A 22,093-nucleotide genomic window follows, 5' to 3' on the forward strand; every position below is an offset into this window, starting at 1 on the left:
CTCCAAGAACATGGGACCAACACAGGTGCCTTCAGCTGCCAAGCGCACATGGTCAGCCAGTGTCATAGGTACGAATCTGCTGACAGATGGGCTTTAAGATTGTGAGTCCCAATGGGATCAGAGGAGGTCAAACTGATGACAGTCGGATTATGTTGGCGGCGGCACTATATAGATAAATAGGGGAACCCATTCCTAATCATTAGGATGGGAAGAGACTGCTCACGTTTAGCTTCTTGTCCGTTGAGAACAGGGAACTACGACCCTTCTTCAGGATCAGTGGAGAATCAGCCACAGAGTTTCTCTCGTCGCTGGCCAGATACACATCCCTATATTTTTGCAGGTGATGCATTAAAATTCTGTGAACGTTCTGCAATAGTTTTCAGCCATTGAGAGCCATCGTATCAGGGAGTAGGGAATATATGTGGATAAGCCCCTCTTCAGAAGGACCAGGCACCTCAGAAGAAACCCCATTGGCATGGCAGGCATGTAAAAGGTCATGTATTCAGACAAATCCTTTTCATTTTGGAGAACTGCTTATTTGTGTATTCTTTAAATGATACAATAAAAGTCTGCTCGAATTTAAAGGGGGTGTCTACTTGCAGACATTTCTCTTGCTCCACAACCCTTGAGGAATGTTAATTTAATGGACTTAGTCATGGCATCTGTACGCGCATTCACTAAGCATGTCACATAGACCGAATGCCAGCCCTTTGGGGAGCCAAGCTTCTTCGTAGAGTGGAGCGCATTCTTGTAAGGCATTAAAAGGATGCTGTGGGATACCGTGCTACAACAGACAACTTACCATGTATCTCCACCTTATCTTCTTACCTTCCTTCTTTAAAGGGGTATTCCAGGTAAGTTATCCTCTATCCACGACAGCCAGGAACCCCACTGACTTCCCGAATGGGGGTCCCGCGACCTTCATTTCTGACCTGCAAGGCCATGATCAGGACGAGTTGAATGATGTGGCGGTTCAGCATGGTCCTTGCTCCTCCTTGGACAGCATGAATATATCCGGGCGTTGTACTTGGCTGTCTTCGTCAGTGCCATAGACAGTTAAAGGAGTTGACTCTATTTCTGGAGCTCCCATAGAGGTGAATGGAGAGGTGGATGCGCTTGCGCTGTGCGCTCTTCATTTACTTCTATGGGAGTTCCGGAAATAGTCGAGTGCGCTCGGTTGGCTGTTTTCAGAACTCCCATAGTGAAGGGTGAGCATGGCGTGCATATTAAGCACGCCATACTTTGGGGGTCACACTCTGGGACCCGCACCTACCTGTCATTGGTGGCATATCCTAGCGATATATGCACCCAATCCGTGCATGCTCGCCCACCTTTCTGAGCAACTGTTCCTGGCCGTGGCCTTCAGCTCAGGGGAAATCGGGGATGCATTTCGAGGGAAAAAGGGGAAGTTCGGGCTTTCAGTGGGACCCCCAATCCAGTGGGAATTATTATAATTTGGCGAAACGCGTGGGGTAAGTGAGGGACACTGGATGGGTGAGGTGACCGTTAATACGCTTGTTTACAATTGAATGAGCTATTATATGTGGTTCCTGGACTACCTGAGGCACTACTGCTGCTATGTACTTTACTAGGCTCTTTGCCTGCTGTAGTATCTATTTCCTTCATTTTCTGTTACTAACTTGGGGCAACGTTTACACTTCTGTATTTAATTACATTTGCTGCTTCCCCTATATGTATTGACATTTATCGGTCCCTTCCCCCCTGTGTTCCTCTTTTATACCTGTTTTACTCCACCCAATGATGTAAGACTCCATTATATGTGTTTTATTGTGTTGTTCCAATTTCTTTGGTGATCTGGGTATGCACATAGTGTTATAGGTTGTGATTTAATCAATATATGTGGCCCTCATAGGTCGTCTGTGTAGGTTTTTATGTTAATATGATGGCATGAAGTGAGTGGCCTTAGAATGCAAGTTTGCTCTATCTGCAGGTCACTGCCTCCTACATAATCAGCACACTCCTGTCATGCTGCTATCCTCTTTGATGTGATATTTAGCCACTGATTGAATTAAATTAGCATTACTAAACATTTAGTCTAATCTCCCTGTAAAAATAAACCCCGCAATTCTTTTCTTCCCCCTGTAATTGTTTGTATTTCCCATTAACAGACTACAACCTTTGCTGAGCCGGAGCGAGGGCAACCATGCAATGCCTGTGGTGACCGCTGTCCTGGACTGGCCTTACATCAGTGGAGGTAAGAAAAGTTTCTTTTACTCAGAGCTTTTAAGATGGAAACCAGAACCAGCGCCTTTATTGTATGCTGTAAGCCAAAATAATTGGACTTACTGTAAGGTTCTGGTGTATACACCAAAAATACCCACAGGGCTCCATTCAACCAACGGTGGCTGAAAGGACACTTATGCAGGGGCATACATAAGTTAAAGGGGTTGTGCCATGAAAATATTCTACATTTTTTAAACCAGCACCTGGATCTGAATACTTTTGTAATTGCATGTACTTAAAAATTTAGCCTAACCAGTAAGCTATTTAATAAAATGTATCTGTATAGCGCCACCTGCTGTTTGTTCTTTTCCTTATTTCGCCGCCCACGTCATGTCACGTGCCGGGGTACCAAGGCAGACCTCCGGGACGTCATACAAGCAGGCCACAGGCAACTAGAACAGACGTGACAGAAAAGCAGGTAAACAGAAAAGGAAACAATACCACTGGACCAAGAGTACCGGAGGACCACCGCAACACCTGGAGGGCGGAGCCAGTGAGCCCCACTGGTCGCACCTCCAGGAAGGTCCCGGAATGCTTGGCCCCTACCTGCCAGGAACAGGCTGGTGAAACCTCCCGCGGGACCGACAAACAGAACCAGAGATACAAACAGGTTAGCGATTCCCCCTCCGGGGAAGCCAGGAACCCCCTACAGAGGAGACATGAAACAAACATACAGGGCAGAAACAGATAACGGACACAGTTATGCACTGCTAGGCGCTCAGAGGCAGATACACACTGCTAGGCGAAAACGTGGAACAGAACAGGAACAAAAAACATCATACAGAGCAGGAACAGATCAGGACAATCAAATACACCAGAACAGAGCAGGTACAGACTAACAGAGACTAACAATGCAAAACCAGGTGACACCACGCCGAAGGGTAACAGAAAACCCCCGGAACAGAAGTGAGGTGCACACCTAGCAGCCCAGACAGGACTCAGGACAGACTGAACGGAACAAACTGACAGACAAAACAGAACTGACCCCCAGAACCACAGCTCACAGGACTATATAGCTGGGTAACGAGGCACCTGGGAAGACACACAGCAGACAAGGGAAGTTAACTCCATTAGCACCGGATTACAGATACACAGGAACAGAACCGGACGTTGCCCCTGGCAACCAGCATACACTGATACAGAACACAGGAACAGAAATACAGATACAGTCAAAGGGATACACACGTACACGGGTGGGTTCACATAAGATACCGCAGCCAGCACGAAGCCAAAAGCAACTAGCCTGCACGGAAGCACCCGCAGCCAGTACGCAAAAGGCATGCAGCCAGCCTGCATGGCAACACATGTCACTGTGAACAGCCCCGTGACATTACCTCCCCCTCTGCCCTCCCTCCAGAGGACGACATGAACGCCAAACAGGACAGGCAGAACATGCTGACACCCTCTTACCGAAGGTCAAGACCAGAACACAGGTACAGGTAAACAGACGCAGATAACCTCTGCTAGGCTCTCAGACGCAGAAACAGCTCTGCTAAGCTATACTGAACACAGATACAGGAACAGAGTGGTTTCAGGTTTTGCATTCTGTCACGTGCCGGGGGTCCAAGGCAGACCTCCGGGACGTCATACAAGCAGGTCACAGGCAACCAGAACAGACACGGAAGCACCCGCAGCCAGTACGCAAAAGGCGTGCAGCCAGCCTGCACGGCACCACACATGTCACAGTGAACCACACCATAACACCTCACTGAGGTGGTTGCACTCTCTCAGTTTAAATTATCAACTGCCACAGCTATATCTTCTGTTAGAAGCTGTGATAGTTACAGGGAGAGAGCAGCAGTAGAAAGGACACATCCCCTGAGAAAGGACCTGTCCTGAGCTGTGATAGGGAAAGCACTGCAGCAAAAAGGACACATCCCCTGAGAAAGGACCCGTCCTGAGCTGTGATAGGGACAGAGCTGCATTAGATAGGACTCACCCCCTGAGATGCCAACCTGAAATTAATCTAGCAGAACAATTCAATCAATGAATGGGGAGATCTCTGGATCCATGTGAGGTGCAGGGCTGGTTTGTTAGAAAGTGCTTGTCATGTACTATATGATGTCTGCTCAATCATGGCATAACCCCTTTTATGTATATTGCATAGTGTATGTGTTTTTTACAGTGAGAGTCTGTGGGTGACATACTGTATTTCAATGAATTTTAAATAATTACTACTGTGCTACTAAGGTATTTAGTAAATCTATCTATAAATTGTTAAAATGGTAGAATGCATAAAGGGAAATGCACAAAGGGAACCTTATACATGTTGTCTGAACTGCAGGCAGCATGTTATAGAGCAGGAGGAGCTGAGCAGATTGATATATAGTTTTGTGTGTGTGTGGGGGGGGTAAATTCACACGACCGTGGTACCTCAGACCATGGGTCCACAAAAAACGGGGCACTGGCTGTGTGAACTCTGCATCGATGGGGAAAAAGATAGGACATGTCCTATCTTTTCCACCGCGGAGGCATGGACCCAGAAGCCCACTGAAGGGCTTCCGAGTGTTTCTGTGTGCTTCTGGTCCATGTCCTATCTTTCGCTGCATGTTGTGGATTGCAGACCCATTGAAGTCAGTGGGTCCGCACCGCGATTTGTTCACACAGCCGGGGCATGTGTTATGCAGACCCGCAGTTTGCGGTCCGCAACATGGGCCCCCGCGGTTGTGTGAATGTACCCTACCTTGTATTTTATTCCTATAAATCCCTGCTGGTTCTATCAATGATTGACAGGTCAGCACCACAATGGTGCAAGCACTATGGAACTGTGTGAAATGTGGCATTTTCTAATTTTCGTAAGTTTATTACCGTGTTTGTTGAGAGTTATATATGCCAGGATTAAGAGCAAAGAAGTGTTCTTGGAGCAACTGGCATTGGCAAGCAGTGCAGCAATGGGAATGGCAGTCTATGGGATAAATCACGGCAGAAAAGTTCAGGAGCTGCGCATGCTGCTGTAGGATCAATGAAGAAAATGTGACGGTGAATTAAAGTAACAGTAACAAAACCAACAATATAAAACCATCTTACTAAAAGATTAAAGAGGTTGGCCACCTTTTGGGGGTGTTTTGGCATACCCCTCCTGGCCAGACCTGCAAAAAGGAAGCATACTTGCTCCCCGCCGGGTCCTGGCTTTGTCGCTCACTGTCCCTGGCTGCCTCCATCGCTGTAAACATCCGCTTTGATTCTACTGCAGGCAATTACTGGCCGTGAGGACAACTGGTCACGTGACACGAGGGAGACAGGTCGCCACTGAGGCCAGTGATTGGCTGTAGCAGTGTTAAAGATGGTGTTGACAGCGAAGGACTTGAGTGAGGCAGCTTTGGCAGGGAAGCAAAGGAGTCGGGATCCAGAGGTAAGTATGCTTCCTTTTGCAGGTCTGCCCAGGAAGGAAGGGGGCTGGGGGGTTGCCAAAAATTTCCCAAAAAGTGATCAACCCCTTTAAAAAGTTTTTTTTCAGTTTGCATAAAAATCCTTTAAAATAATAATTTATGAAGGCAGCTGTAATTTTGTAATGTATTTCTTCTACCTTTATGTGGTCACATGACCATGTCCATGCAGCTCTTTCTTATCTCCTATGATGTTATGTCCATGGGTGGGGCAGTGATAGGGGAGTGTCTATGTAACTAGCTTGGTGGGAGGAGCTATAAACTAGCTGGGCGTTGCTAGGGGCGGGGCTGGAGCTGTGGCAGAGAAAGAAGAGGTGCATCATGGGTTTGGTTGGATACAGCAACAGGAAGTGCTACATACAAGATGGAAACAAACCAGAGGGATTGATTTACATGGTGAAAATGGGTCAGGAGAGATTGAAAAAAAAAAAGCTTTGGGAAGATATACATGAGGTAAGCAACGACATGAGCATAGCGATTCCAGAAAATTCCTTTAAATTTAAATGTCATATTGAGTTCACCATACTCATTGGATTGAATAAAATTTGGATGGTCCATGGTGCTTTCCGTAACTGCCACAGACTTCAGTGGAAGCAGGGCCACTTATCCATTGATTTTAATGGTGAATATCGGTGCTGAGGTCCCCATGAATCAATAAAAGGGAGATCACAAGACTCCCATTCTCTGGATAGGTGAGTGTCAGAGGTGGGACCCCAACTACGAGGCCTTTATGGCATATATTGTCGATATGCCATAAATGCCCCAAATGTAATAATTTTAGAGGTTTCAGATGTACAGGCGTCCATGATGCACAGTTCTGAGGTGACGGTTGTCAGTGATTTTCAGTTTTTTGGCTGTAGCTACAAAGCACTGACTTCATTGCAATTTCTTATGGAGTCACTTTCTTGGATTCGTACAGAAGCGGGGAGGAAAGGACATTCTGACATTGTTCCATCACATTCTGCATTATGTGTTATCCTCCCCTTAAATCATTGCTTCTAGGACATACTTGGCAAAATGTATAAAGCGGTCATGGCGCTGACTTTTTTTTTTGGCCACAATCATGCCCCGTTTTTTTCAGGCCATGCTTCTTTACACTGACTCTGAATGTGTTCATGGATGCCAGGGCTGAGAGGTCTCCCCGTTCTCAGGAGCCTTCCAGACATTTCAGAAGAGTTGGGCATATATTTTGTAGAAGAGAATACAGCACCTTATAGAGGCGCAGCACAGCGGCGCGTGGATTGCCTGTAAATCCGTATTACGGTGCCATCGTACCGGCTCTGACCATGAGCCTTCGTCAGGTGACCTGTTGCGGAGCTCTCTTTCAGCTATTTGGTTATAGAGTACCAGCACCATAGACAAGGGTGACGGAGAAAAAAGGACAAGAGCGCTCCGATAGAGCAGAGAAGGGCACCAGGCGGGGCAATACACAGAGGATTACCTCAATTGGTTGTGCCAACCAGGCTCTGTGATGGAGCATGTCGTAAGTTGGAGGGGGCAGCTGCTGGCTCTGGAACAGTAAGTGGCCTGACAAAGTCGAGGGACGAAACGCGTTGCCAAAAGAAGTTTATTCTTTCACCTACGAACACCTGCATCACCGGCTTGTACTCCTTTTCCGGCAAGTGCCCCTGCTCCTCTTTTTTTTTTTTTTTTTTGCCTCCGCACCATAGACAACGATCAGCCTCCATATAGCCCTAGCCTTACCCGAAGAACTATAATAGTACTGGTTCTTACAAGATGGAACGAATTTTCCAAGGACTGCGCAAATCACCGCAGAAATGCCATAGAGCCATTCCCTAAATTCCAGCCTTTTTTTTATAGCAGGTTGCAAAATGGAAGTGCCACAGTTTGCACCAATTGCCGTCCATGAGTCCCGGAGTATCTTCCTGCTGTGTCTAGATATTATAGTTGTACAGTTACAAGTATTTGCAGAGTCTCTGGGGTCTAAGACTGTGAAGGTTCACATAAAGGGTCTATTTATGTAGCAAAGCCGACAAGAATTCCTGAGCGTGCACCTGTCACCATGAATAAACATCATCTGGTTCCATAGAATAGAAGGTTGTCGGCATCTCATATATTCTCTACGTTGCACAATATCTTACTTTTCCATCCGTTTTTACCTTCTATTTCTCTCTGACTTGTCCTGTGTAACTCCTGGTGGCAATATATGGGATGGGTCTTGTCTAAGTCATTCACACCGGTTGACCATTTTGACATCTACATCACACATCTCCTGACGAGCAGCATCTTATCACTGACTGAACGTATACATACCTACCAACATTTAAAAAAATAAAGCTTTGGAACTCCTCAAAACACTGTTTTTGGGGCAAGACTTGCAGTTCTTCACCTAAATTTAGTTTTTTTTTTATGAAGAAGAGGAAAGTCTGATATAGTGGCGTCACACCTCCTTGCCCCATCTCTGCTCCATTATCCGCGAGAAGATCTGAATATTTCGGGACAGACCGGTTACCATGTACAGTAAAAATATAGCAACCAACGTTTCTCAAGTTCCTCCACTCTTTAGCTTAACATAGGAGTTGCACTGTGATGAAATCAAAGGGTAATTTGTCCATTTAGGGGACACTGGGGGCGTCCTACAAACAAAAAAATCGGGTGGGTCCCTTTTGGTATCGAGCTGGTTTCCAGTCTACGGCCACCCATTCGCATTGTACAATCTGCTCCAACTCATGGCGGGCTGACCATAACAGATCTCCTGATGATGACCGTGACTGGTTCTCCGTCTAAACGGAATTAATAAAAAATATATGATTAATGGGGCAGTAAGAGGAAAGTCTGATTTAATGCTGCCAAGCCTTTCTACCTCTGGAGATGAAGACCTGGATGCTTGCGACAGACTGGTTGCTAGGGACAGTGTCTGCATAGCAACCAACCAATCTCAAATTCCTCCACTCTTGTGCACTGGGCTGAATTATTTTTATTTTATCTGTAGTTCGCATAGCCAACAACATGGCTTCGTTTGCCGAGGAAACGACGCCTACACTTTAATATGTTTTCTATGTGACTCGGTTGACTGCACACGTTGATTAATAAGCTGTAATGCAGCATATGGGCGGTGAGGTAAGACGTTCTGAACACTGCCAGGATTCATACAGTCCCTGGTGCATATTCTTTTTTGGAGCAGCCTCAGAAAGAGCTCACTAATTATATTAATTTCAGTGAGATACAAATGTTCCAGCATGTTCCTGTAAAGAGGAGATGGGTTCTCGATGATGGGGGCCTCCTGCTTCTTCTTTGTTTCTGGATATGTAGAACATTGTGTGGATCATTAATTTATAGTCAGTGTAATGAAGCCTCCGAGGCTGTAATCCAGTTCAGGTATGTAGCACATCGCATAATTAGATATTGTTACTGTGCTAATGAACGACGAGTGTTCCCTGCAAGGAGACGGAGCTTTAAAGGGATGCACTGGCCAGAAAATTGCTTGACAAGCAATTCCTTGTAATGCAATTGCTGGAATTAGCCCTCCAACCGCATCTGCAGGAAGAGCCCCTGCGACCCCTCTCTTTTCTGTCACTGCAACGTTGACGCAGGCGGTCATTATGCACGGACGCGTATTTAGACGCCCAGCGTCATTGATATAAGGCAGTAGATTTCATTACCTCTTTGGACTCCCATATATTTGAATTTAGTTTTTTTTTTTTATCTATTCTATCTACTCCTCGATAAAACATGATCTGATATCCTATGGTCGCCAATTTTCCCCCAAAGAAGTGAATGGAGAATTGCATCCATGGGGGCAAAACTGGTTTCTATATTTGAAACTCATTTGAACATTATACAGAAACACAAGGTCAACCATGTAGTGCTGGGCCTATCGAGAGCGATTTCTCATACCGTTAGGTGCATAAGGCATTTGTATGGTGCTGTAAGAGAGCACTCACAGAACTGCGCCCCCTTCTGTACCTTTGTGTGCCTTCAGATTTAGGGTTTTTCTTCAGAACAGGTTCTCATTGAAGAGAAGCAGCGGTGTATGGGGACTTATGTATGGAGCTGTGTATGGGGACTTATGTATGAAGGCTTATTATGTATGGAGCGGTGTATGGAGACTTATTATGTATGGAGCGGTGTATGGACTTGTTATGTATGGAGCGGTGTATGGAGCCTTATTATGTATGGAGCGGTGTATGGAGACTTATTATGTATCGAGCGGTGTATGGAGACTTTTTATGTATCGAGCGGTGTATGGAGACTTTTTATGTATCGAGCGGTGTATGGAGACTTATTATGTATGGAGCCTTATTATGTATAGAGCGGTGTATGGGGACTTATTATCTATGGAGCGGTGTATGGAGACTTATGTATGGAGCGGTGTATGGGGACTTATTATGTATGGAGCCTTATTATGTATAGAGCGGTGTATGGGGACTTATTATGTATGGAGCGGTGTATGGAGACTTTTTATGTATCGAGCGGTGTATGGAGACTTATTATGTATGGAGCCTTATTATGTATGGAGCGGTGTATGGGGACTTATTATGTATGGAGCCTTATTATGTATAGAGCGGTGTATGGAGACTTGTTATGTATGGAGCGGTGTATGGAGACTTATTATGTATGGAGCCTTATTATGTATAGAGCGGTGTATGGGGACTTATTATGTATGGAGCGGTGTATGGAGACTTTTTATGTATCGAGCGGTGTATGGAGACTTATTATGTATGGAGCCTTATTATGTATGGAGCGGTGTATGGAGACTTATGTATGGAGCGGTGTATGGGGACTTATTATGTATGGAGCGGTGTATGGAGACTTATTATGTATAGAGCGGTGTATGGGAACTTATTATGTATGGAGACTTATGTATGGAGCGGTGTATGGACCCTTATTATGTATAGAGCGGTGTATGGAGACTTATGTATGGAGCGGTGTATGGACCCTTATTATGTATAGAGCGGTGTATGGAGACTTGTTATGTATGGAGCGGTGTATGGAGACTTGTTATGTATGGAGCGGTGTATGGAGACTTGTTATGTATGGAGCGGTGTATGGACCCTTATTATGTATAGAGCGGTGTATGGAGACTTATTATCTATGGAGCGGTGTATGGAGCCTTATTATGTATAGAGCGGTGTATGGGGACTTATTATGTATGGAGCGGTGTATGGAGACTTTTTATGTATGGAGCGGTGTATGGAGACTCATTATGTATAGAGCGGTGTATGGAGACTTATGTATGGAGCGGTGTATGGACCCTTATTATGTATAGAGCGGTGTATGGAGACTTGTTATGTATGGAGCGGTGTATGGAGACTTGTTATGTATGGAGCGGTGTATGGAGACTTGTTATGTATGGAGCGGTGTATGGACCCTTATTATGTATAGAGCGGTGTATGGAGACTTATTATCTATGGAGCGGTGTATGGAGCCTTATTATGTATAGAGCGGTGTATGGGGACTTATTATGTATGGAGCGGTGTATGGAGACTTTTTATGTATCGAGCGGTGTATGGAGACTTATTATGTATGGAGCCTTATTATGTATGGAGCGGTGTATGGGGACTTATTATGTATGGAGCCTTATTATGTATAGAGCGGTGTATGGAGACTTGTTATGTATGGAGCGGTGTATGGAGACTTATTATGTATGGAGCCTTATTATGTATAGAGCGGTGTATGGAGACTTGTTATGTATGGAGCGGTGTATGGAGACTTGTTATGTATGGAGCGGTGTATGGAGACTTGTTATGTATGGAGCGGTGTATGGACCCTTATTATGTATAGAGCGGTGTATGGAGACTTATTATCTATGGAGCGGTGTATGGAGCCTTATTATGTATGGAGCGGTGTATGGAGACTTGTTATGTATGGAGCGGTGTATGGACCCTTATTATGTATAGAGCGGTGTATGGACCCTTATTATGTATAGAGCGGTGTATGGAGACTTGTTATGTATGGAGCGGTGTATGGAGCGGTGTATGGGGACTTATTATGTATGGAGCGGTGTATGGAGACTTATTATGTATAGAGCGGTATATGGAGACTTATTATGTATGGAGCGGTGTATGGAGACTTGTTATGTATGGAGCGGTGTATGGAGACTTATGTATGGAGCGGTGTATGGACCCTTATTATGTATAGAGCGGTGTATGGAGACTTGTTATGTATGGAGCGGTGTATGGACCCTTATTATGTATAGAGCGGTGTATGGAGACTTATGTATCGAGCGGTGTATGGAGACTTATTATGTATGGAGCGGTGTATGGGGACTTATTATCTATGGAGCGGTGTATGGAGACTTATGTATGGAGCGGTGTATGGGGACTTATTATGTATGGAGCGGTGTATGGAGACTTATTATGTATAGAGCGGTATATGGGAACTTATTATGTATGGAGCGGTGTATGGAGACTTATGTATGGAGCGGTGTATGGACCCTTATTATGTATAGAGCGGTGTATGGAGACTCATTATGTATAGAGCGGTGTATGGAGACTTATGTATGGAGCGGTGTATGGACCCTTATTATGTATAGAGCGGTGTATGGAGACTTGTTATGTATGGAGCGGTATGTATGGAGTGGTGTATGGCCCTTATTATGTATGGATCGGTGTATGGAGACTTGTTATGTATGGAGCGGTGTATGGACCCTTATTATGTATAGAGCGGTGTATGGAGACTTGTTATGTATGGAGCGGTGTATGGACCCTTATTATGTATAGAGCGGTGTATGGAGACTTATGTATGGAGCGGTGTATGGGGACTTATTATGTATGAAGCGGTGTATGGAGACTTATTATGTATAGAGCGGTGTATGGACCTTTATTATGTATAGAGCGGTGTATGGAGACTTATTATGTATAGAGCGGTGTATGGACCTTTATTATGTATAGAGCGGTGTATGGAGACTTGTTATGAATGGAGCGGTGTATGGAGACTTGTTATGTATGGAGCGGTGTATGGAGACTTGTTATGTATGGAGCGGTGTATGGAGACTTGTTATGTATGGAGCGGTGTATGGAAACTGACTTCCTGTCCTGTGTAAGTTGGCGATCAGAGTGCTGGTCACATGACACAGCTGAGGATCAGAAGAGAGGTTATAACTCAAAAGTACCGTCACTGGTAAGAAGGATACCTTCACTACAGTTTACATCATGTACCTTTTTAACAGGTCAGAGAATACAAATGTTTGTGGTAGTGCTACTTTAAGTGGCTCCAAACCAAAGAGCTTCACTTTGGGATATTTCTAAAGTCTTCGTCTGTCAGCACTTTTTAGAATAACTTCCCAAACTTGTCCTAGGGTTTGATACGGCTTTTCTCAATTGAAGGAAATGAAAGAAGTCAGCCCCACCTTTTCCTAAAAAAAAATCCTATTGTTGGCTTAAAAAGCTTCCAGCAGAGAGACCAGCCCAGCTCCAGATCGTCTGACGGAGTTAAACATTATTTTGGCTTAACCAGTAGTTAACCCGTCGCTGTCTCTTGTGTTCTTGACTGATGAATTAGGATGTCACTTACATAATAGCTCGGTAAGGTTTCTGTTTTTTTTTTTACCTCTGCTCAACCAACGTCCCATAGGGTTTCGGTAATAAGATGCTTGGTAATGTAGTGACATCACCTCGAAATGGGACTCCATCCGCATAATGAGGACTACCTATAGAAACATGTGGAACTAATATATCTGTAATATAAATACCCCATGTGCTTATGTGGAGCAGCCGTTATTGTCATGAATTGTTTCCCTGGTAGTCAGAGGGTATCGTTCGGAAAAAAATATTTGCGAAATTTCAATCCACTTTAACCCCGGCCTTTTTAGAAATTTCAAAAGTTGTCACCACTACTAATCATACCTTTTATGGGACTGATAGACAAAGACAAGGGTGTAGGATAAGGGTAGAGGACCTACAGAAAATGAAGATGGAGGACCTGACGTTAACCGCCCTCTCCAATCCCTCCATGCACGTCTTTACCAGCTCGTCCATACTGCCTCACCCTGATACTGGTAGTTTAAGCAGCTCCTAGAAACGCCCATTTTAAACCAAATAAGTAGAGGTCTATTTTGCGGGTTAAAAACATGGAGTTGTGGCCTTTGAGTCTTTCCTTCCCTTGACTTCAGTGGAGAAAAAGAGCATAAAATAGCAAAGCCGTATTGCACTTCACAGAACTACATTCCCTAAAAATGCTGGTGGCGTCCAGTGCTGGCATAATTTGATGCTTTTGGGTGCGGAATAGACGGATCGGTGCTGCAGCTAAAGGTGGGCATCAGCCAAACGTGACAATGATTATAGCATGACCGTCTGGCCTTTTAGTATGTGTGGGGACGTCCCAACAGAACATGTTAGTGAGAGAAGGTTGGACTGCAACATACCCGATCCTTTGAGCTCACAGGAGATAAGCTGCTGTCAGAGGTGTCTAGCAGTTGCTTACTCCCTATTGAGAATACAAGCATGCTCGGATGAGCTGAGTGTGCATGTGTATGAGGGAGTTGGGATGAATAGGAATTAGACCAACCTCTGCCTTACGCCTCCTGCACACGACCTTAGGTGTCCCGTTGCCATATTGCAGACCGCATATGCAGATCCGCAATACATGGGCACCTTTCCGTGTGCATTCTGCATCACGGATGCAGACCCATTCACTTGAATGGGTCCGCAAATCCGGAGATGCAGAACGGAAGAACGGAACACTACAGAAGCACGGTGGAGTTCTTTCGTGGTGTTCCATTCCCTACTTCTATTCCGCAAAAAGATAGAACTTTTTGCGGAACGGATGGATCGCGGACCCCATTCAAGTGAATGGGGTCGCAATCCGTATGCGGCTGGCCCGCGGTCGGTGCCCGTGCATTGGGGACCGCAATTTGCGGTCTGCAGAACGGGCACGGGCAGCACACGTTCTTGTGCAGGAGGCCTTAAAGGGAGTTTCTGAGTGTTTAGGATAGGTCATCAATATCTGATCGGCGGTGGTCTGACTCCTAGCACCCTCACCTGTGAGCGTTGCGGCCTCTTCCTAGGCCAGTGATGTCACGTTGATCACTCACATGGTGTAGGTGCAGCTTAGTGCCATTGGAGTTGAGCTGCAATACCAAGGACAGCCACTGTTCAATGGACGGCACTGTGCTTGTTAAGAGGCCGCAGGGCTCATTGGAGCACCCCAGCCTCTTCAGACAGCTGATCGTTGGGAGTGTCGGGCGTCAGACCCACAACGATCACAATGACCTGAGCATCAGTATTAAACACTAGGACAACACCTTTAAGGTTCCTTCTGACCTTTATATGTTGCAGGTGACAGATTCTGCCTTGTAAGTCTAGAATGGTGCCTGGCCGAAGTAAACTTTTGGGTGCACTGGGAATGGAGAGGCCATATTGAAGCTCATTTCCTAATACAGTATGGCTGTACCCACCTAGAGTATCCTAAGGAGACCTGATCATGGCTGACAAAATGCAGACTTTCTATGTTGTAGACCAGACATGGCCAACCTGCAGCTCTCCAGCTGTTGTAAAACTACAACTCCCACCATGCCCTGCTGTAGGCTCATACCTGTAGGCAGTCTGGGCATGCTGGGAGTTGTAGTTTTGCAACAGCTGGAGAGCCTCAGGTTGGCCATCCCTGTTGTAGAGGGTTGCCATCTTGTAAACCCCTCTCATTAGTTCCAAACCCCAAAAGTGTCTTAATGTCATCCAAGAGAACTTATTGCTTTCTACCTTTTTGAAGCTCCAGCTTTCTTGGGGAGCTTGCCGAGATTAGTCTTGTAAGACGAACCAGTGTTTATAAGATGTCGGCCTGTTAATAAATCTATTCAGCCACTTTGGAAAGCTGGGTGACTGCCAATATGGTACCAGTACAGTGCCCACAGGGCGTGTCGGACTCCTGAAGATCTGCCTTGTCATACAGTCGTACAGTAGAGTTGTCGAGTACGTGAGCTGTCACTGCGGCCATAAAGGTTGTCAGCCAGCAGATACGAGACCTCCAGAAATTATATTTTCTTCAGATTTTCCCCAAGATGAACCCTCTGTCCTGAAGTCCTCTGTTCCAGCCTAAGCAACAGAAAATTCCCGCTATACTTTCACACTCGCGTTTGGTGCGGATCCGTCATGGATCTGCACAGACAGATCTGTTCAGATAATACGACGTCTGCATCCGTTCTGAACTGATCCGTTTGTATTATCTTTAACATAGCCAAGATGGTGTCCGTCTCCAAAGCGGAATGGAGACTGAACTGATGCATTCTGAGCAGATCCTTTTCCATTCAGAATGCATTAGAATGCAAACTGATCCGTTTCGGACCGCTTGGGAGAGCCCTGAACGGATCTCACAAATGGAAAGCCAAAACGCGAGTGTGAAAGTAGACTATGCCGTACTGCTGAGCGCGGTGAAAGGTTGCATTGTGCGCACAGCTGAAACCTCATACAAAGAAGCGACCGCCTCTGTGGCTGCTGACTGGGGTTTCCATCTAATCTGATCTGCATTACATAGGGTTTTGTGTTAACAAGCAAAGAGTTAAAGCCGTCAGGGACTTTAGCTATTCGAATAGTCATCGCAGGCTATTTTGCATAATGTCCTGTTGACTGGAAGCCAGTAAAAGTGCTGTCCACGGAGAATGGATGCAAGTAATTTACGGCCTCTTCCTAATGCAATTACTATGAATTCCCCAGCCCGTAAATGGTGATAAATTGGCGTCTTTTTGAGGACAAGACCCTTTCTTTGCAACCTCTGGAGTATTTCCCTGCGGTGCATCCCGGTTTCTGGAACTTTTACAAGAACAAACATTACGAGGCTACGACTTTTTTTCAAGTCAGCTCCTTTGTCCTGGCTGGTGTGCGAGTTGCTTCTCTTTTAACAGGAATATGTCGTATCTTTAACACGGTGCGGCGCTTGTGGAAGGGGCCTGCGGATTAGGGGCAAAGTTTATTTTTTTTTGGAGTGAGGTTTTTGTAACAGGCGGCTAATCTTCTACAGGGGATCTCAATGGAGTTCGAGATGTATTCATTAGCACCGGGATCAACTCCTGAATAGACTTTTGTGTCTACGTCTGATTACAGTGTCGAGAAAAGCCTCTTGTGTAATGTTGGTGGCACACTCGGGGCCCCCCTGCCCACAATATACCAGTGTTTGTATACAAATAGGGAGATTTGTCAAAACTGGTGCACAGGGAGACTGGCTTAGCTGCCCATAGCGACCTATCAGATCGATCCTTACATTTTCCAAAGGAGCTCTGAAAACTGAAAGGTAGAATCTGATTGGTTGCTAGGAAAAACGAAGCCAGTGTTCCTTTGCACCAGTTTTAATAAATCTCCATTGGCTGCCGGTGTGTTCACATTTAATCCCTTCAAATGGCTTTTAGATGATATACGTACTAATGGAGTCCCTGGACCTAAACATGGTACTTGATCTTTATCGAACTATCAATCTCAAACTCCCTAACCCCAATTAACATGCACGGTTGGGTAGGACCAATAGGTGTGCCATTTCAGTAGCGTGTGGTGATTGAAGTGTCGCTTCTGATCTCCATAGGAAGCTGTATAATCAGGCAGATAAGATGGAGCCTAAAGGTTATGGCTTATTCTGATGGTGACCAACCCCCCCAAATAGACAATGCCAAGTAAAATGTTAGATCTGAGGCCAGATTCATATGCATTTTTTTTTTCTGATCAAATTATTTTTTCTACCTACATTAGCTCACTGAGTGTCTGATGAAGGTTCATTGGGCCCACCAGAGGACATAACGTCAATGGCCAACTCTCTCAGCACATATGTCTTTAGTTGTATTGTAAAGGCTGCAATTATCATTGCAGGGTGTATCCGTAAGAATGAATAAGTTATTTGTGACCAAACTCAGGAAAAACGGTGACACGCCACCCCCATCTGCTAGTGACCCGCACTATTGTCCACTTCCAGGGGTGGACTGGGAACTTAAAGTTGCCCTGGAAAAAATACTAAAAGTGGCACCGTTTTGTAGTTGGGTCCAAATCTATGGAAGGCAGGGCCACCAATACCATATTTTGGCACATTATACCACCCCAACAGAGCCAAATACCACAGTCCGTCACAAAATACTGCCAGCAGCACAAAATACAGCTTGAAAAACTTCTACTGGCCAGCCATGAGGAGGGTCCAGGCGGCCCCCTGGGCATCGGCCCACAGGGAAATTTCCCTGTAAGGTCTATGGCCTATCCGCCCTTGTCCACTTCACATGGAAGTTGGCCACTGTTGGACCTGGTGGGCTATTTTGTGGTTAGGTGAGATGTGCGAGATGTTCTGGTATTTCGATGGGTGAGGATGAGTCTATCCTAGTATCCCGAAAAATTCTGTAGGTGTGTTCGGTATTCATTCTGTTGGATTTAACTATCATTGGTAAATTGTCCAAACTCTTCCGTGGATCCATCTATTGGTCAGGTGACCACATGGTCACGTCATTTCCCTATGGAAGGAAGGTCACTGAGGTTCCCTCATAACGCCAGCCTGCAAATATTGTACGTTTGCCAAGACATTGTGTTACGCTGGGACTACATGGTGACGCGAAGATCCCAATGTCGCATTGTGACATTGCATCTAACGATTGTCAGTGGGGTTGTGTGTGATGTGACGTGCGACATGCCATGATTGCAGGACAACAGTCACAAATAATCCAGCACTGCTGTATTTTTTAGTTTGAGGACACAAGTCACGTGTGACTTTGCTATCATAGACCACAGTGCAAATCGTAGGCAACTGCTACCTGCTATTTGGTCAGTAATCCATCAGTATTGCTAATGCCAAAAAAAACAGGAGTGGATCCAAAACAGAGATGACACGTGAATGGAATATTTGCATGTCTTCTGTGTTTTGTACCCATTCCTGCTTTTGGCTACCAAATCCTAAGCCAATTCTGATGGGACCATACATGCCTTACAGCTGCTGCACAGACAGGATCCGTTGCGCGTCTCATTTTTCCCTCCTTCTGACAGATCAGAAGAAGGGTCAAATAAATGATGATGTCAGCCAGGCCGAAAGGCAAAATAGTGGCCCAGTCAGGAAGTGGGGAGGGTGGGAACAGCATGAAAATTCCACAGAGTGGCCCATTGACAGAGTTTGTAGGTGGCAGGAGCATCAGGAGGAGGCCACAGAGTGCCACAATGACAGTGTGAAGGTGGCGGCAGCATCAGGAGGCCACAGAGTGGCACAATGACAGTGTGGAGGTGGCAGCAGCAGCATCAGGAGACCACAGAGCGGCAAGGTGACATAGTGTGGAGGTAGCAGCAGCATCAGGAGACCACAGAGGGACCCGGTGACAGAGTGGGTACGTGGGTGGCAATACGAGTACCAGCGGAAGATGGTTGGTGAAAGAAGGAGCACTTGGAATCAAATGTGTGGCAGCATCAGAATAGTAGCTGAGGCAGGTAGCCAGAAGAAACCGGTCTCTTCTGTCAAAGTGTTGGTGTGGTCCATGGATGATCTAGTCTGATGCATCAGGCATTGGTGGGTGGAAATCCTGGCTAATCCACGCCTGATTCATTGTGGCAAAGGCCAGTGTGGAGGTGGCAGCAACAACATCATCAGGAGACCACAGAGTGGCAAGGTGACATAGTGTGGAGGTGGCAGCAGCATCAAGAGACCACAGAGTGACTCAGTGACAGATTGGGGAGGTGGCAGCAGCATCAGGAGACCACAGAGTGACCTGGTGACAGAGTGGGAAGGTGGGTGGCAGTAACAGTACCTGCTGACGATGGTGGGTGTAAGAAGGAGCACTTGGCATCAGATGTGTGGCATCAGGCAGGTGGCAGCATCAGAATAGTAGCTGAGGCAGGTAGCCTGAAGAAACCGGTCTCTTTTCTCATAGTGTTAGTGTGGCACCATGGATGATCTAGTCTGATGCATCAGGCATTGGTGGGTGGAAATCCTGGCTGATCCATCGTGACAAAGGTCAGTCTCTCCACATTTTGGGTGGACAGGCGAGTTCTTCTTGGAGTAACTATGGCAAACTCTGCTAGTTGCGGCCACAAATCCAGTTTGGCTGCCCAGTAGCCCAGCGGATCTTCAATGTGGGGTGGCAGGGTGCTGTCCAAGTACGCCACCACTTGCTGGTTCAGGTCCTGCTCCAGGTCTAGCTGCTGCTGCTGGTGAGTAGTTTCTTCACTATGCGGGTGAAGAAAGCTGCTCATCAGCGACTCTAGACTCAAATTGCTGCTGACGGAGCTGGAACTTCTCCTGCCACCCCACTAATCCATGGCAGAGGAACATGAGCGCAGAGGGCCCCCCGGTTAGACCTGCGAGAGGATGGATAATGGCGCAGATAGGCAGTGGCCAACTGACTACATAGGATGTCTCTATAGTAGTTCAGTTTGTCCTCCCTCTCAGCGGGTGTAAAAAATTCCCCCATTTTGGACTGGTAGCGAAGGTCCAACAAGGTGGAGAGCCAGAAGTCATCCCTCTGCCGAATGCTGATAATTCGGCTGTCACTACGCTAGCAAGTGAGCATGCATCGGGCCATTTGTGCAAGCGACTCGGAGGGACTCCCTGCCTCCATCTCCACTGCATAATGCCACGGTGTGTCTGGGTCCTCTGCCTCGTCTTCCTCATCGCCCTGTAGCTCCTCTGGCTGCTCCTGCTTCGCCTCTCCTGTCACCTGTGTGTAAAGACCACCCATTTTGCTACACATTTCTTGTGCTCCAATGTCCTCCTCCAGTTCAGCCCCCACAGGGCTCTTGTGGCCGTGAGATCTAGGCGCCATGTCTTCAGTCCCCTGACCAGCCAGATTTACCAGCATCTGTTCCAGGACATGAAGCAGTGGAATGACATTGTTCATTCCGTACTTCTGGCGACTGACAAATAACATGGCATCCTCAAAGAGCCTGAGCAAACGGCAGGTGTCACGCATGAGCTGCCACTGGCTGACATTGAAGTTACACAGGGGAGTACCTCTGTCCGCCTATATCATCCAGAAATCGTTTATGGCCTTTCTTTGTTTGTATAGTCGGTTCAACATATGGAGGCTGGAATTCCAAAGGGTGGAAACGTCGCATATCAGCCTATGTTGGGGGACGCCGTTCTGCCACTGCAGCTGAAGGAGGGTGTGCTTTGCGGTGTATGAGTGGCTGAAGTGCATGCAAAGTTTCCTGTCCATTTTTAGGATGTCTTGCAGATGGGTGGAAGACTTCAGGAACCGCTTGACAACCAGATTGAACACGTGTGCCAAGCTGGGCGCATGGCTCAGCCCTCCTTGACGCAGCGCCGACACCATGTTCTTCCCGTTGTCGGTCACCATGGTTCCGATTTTGAGTTGTCATGGAGAAAGCCAGGATTCGATTTCTTGAAGAAGTACACGGAGCTGTTTCTCCCCTATGTGACTCAGTTCGCCCAGGCAAACGAGGTGTAGAACAGCGTGACACCGCCGTGCCCTGCACATGTGGTATGCTGGAGGGGCACTGTGCATTGTCCCTGCAGTGGAGACTGAGGACATGGTGGAGGATGAGGAGGTAGAGGCGGACATTGTCGCAAGACCAACTACGTAAGAACGTGGAGGCGGAAGCGGCGTCACCTGGGCAGGTTGCTGGTGTGGCTGTGCAGGAACCACATTTACCCAGTGGACCGTAAAGGACATACTGTATATTGTCCTTGACCATAGTTACAGCTACCGACCAATTTTCCCCAAAAAGTCTGTTTCACAAAAAAATTTCACCAATGAATGGCTAATCGACGTAATTCGGTTCATACAGAAGAAAGTCTACAATCACCCATCAATTTTCCTGTATTCTTTTTCCTATTAATAAACCCCAAAAAAATAAATTTAACAATTACAGTTCAACGCAGAACGGCTAATAGGACGAACTTATCTATCCTATTAATACACCCTGTAAATGGTTGTAGTACAATGGAACTTCACTGCTGAACGGCAAATATATTTTTTTGCCACTATTACACATCCAAAAAGGGCTGTAATTTTCTCACTTCAACACACAACGGCTAATAAGCCCTTTTTCTTTTTCCCCACTAATACATGCCAAAAATGGGGCTTTAGAACATATCCGCAGAACGGCAAATATATATATTTTTTTGCCACTAATACACGCCAAAAAGGGCTTTAGAACATATAACTGCACCGCTGAATGGCAAATAGGCCCTTATTTTTTTCCACTTATACACTCCACAAAAGCTTTAGAACATATAACGGCACAGCTGAACGGCAAATATATTTTTCTTTTGCCACTAATACACAACAAAAAAAGCTTTAGAACATATAACTGCACCGCTGAACGGTAAAAAAAATTTTTTTGTGCCACTAATGCACGCCAAAAAGGGCTGTATTTTTCATACTTTCCCACACAACGGCTAATAAGCCCCTTCCCCCCCCCCCACTAATACAAGCCAAAAAATGCTTTAGAACATATAACTGCACTGCACAAGGGCAAACAACATAAATGCTGTGGAATGATTCCTTCCTATCCTTTCCCTACACCTTGAATAATCTTTCCCTGCACTTGTAAATCGTTTTTTAGCACAATGAAGTCTTTCCTAGCACTGTCCCTAGC

General features: G+C 46.1%; 1 protein-coding gene across 3 annotated transcripts in view; it reads left to right on the plus strand.

The window, feature by feature from the left end:
- Positions 1-22,093, plus strand: part of PRICKLE2 (prickle planar cell polarity protein 2) — a 254,775-nt gene that overhangs the window by 14,823 nt on the left and 217,859 nt on the right. For all 3 annotated transcript variants that reach the window (XR_005774187.1, XM_040407100.1, XM_040407101.1), the window contains exon 2: positions 2,130-2,215. Coding sequence is in view for 2 of the 3 variants with exons in the window: in XM_040407100.1 (XP_040263034.1) it covers positions 2,130-2,215 (86 nt within the window). In the remaining variant the exon portion in view is untranslated. The remainder of the gene's footprint in view (positions 1-2,129; positions 2,216-22,093) is intronic.

Source organism: Bufo bufo, chromosome 9 (assembly GCF_905171765.1).
Source record: "Bufo bufo chromosome 9, aBufBuf1.1, whole genome shotgun sequence".
In the NCBI taxonomy this organism is placed as follows: domain Eukaryota; kingdom Metazoa; phylum Chordata; class Amphibia; order Anura; family Bufonidae; genus Bufo; species Bufo bufo.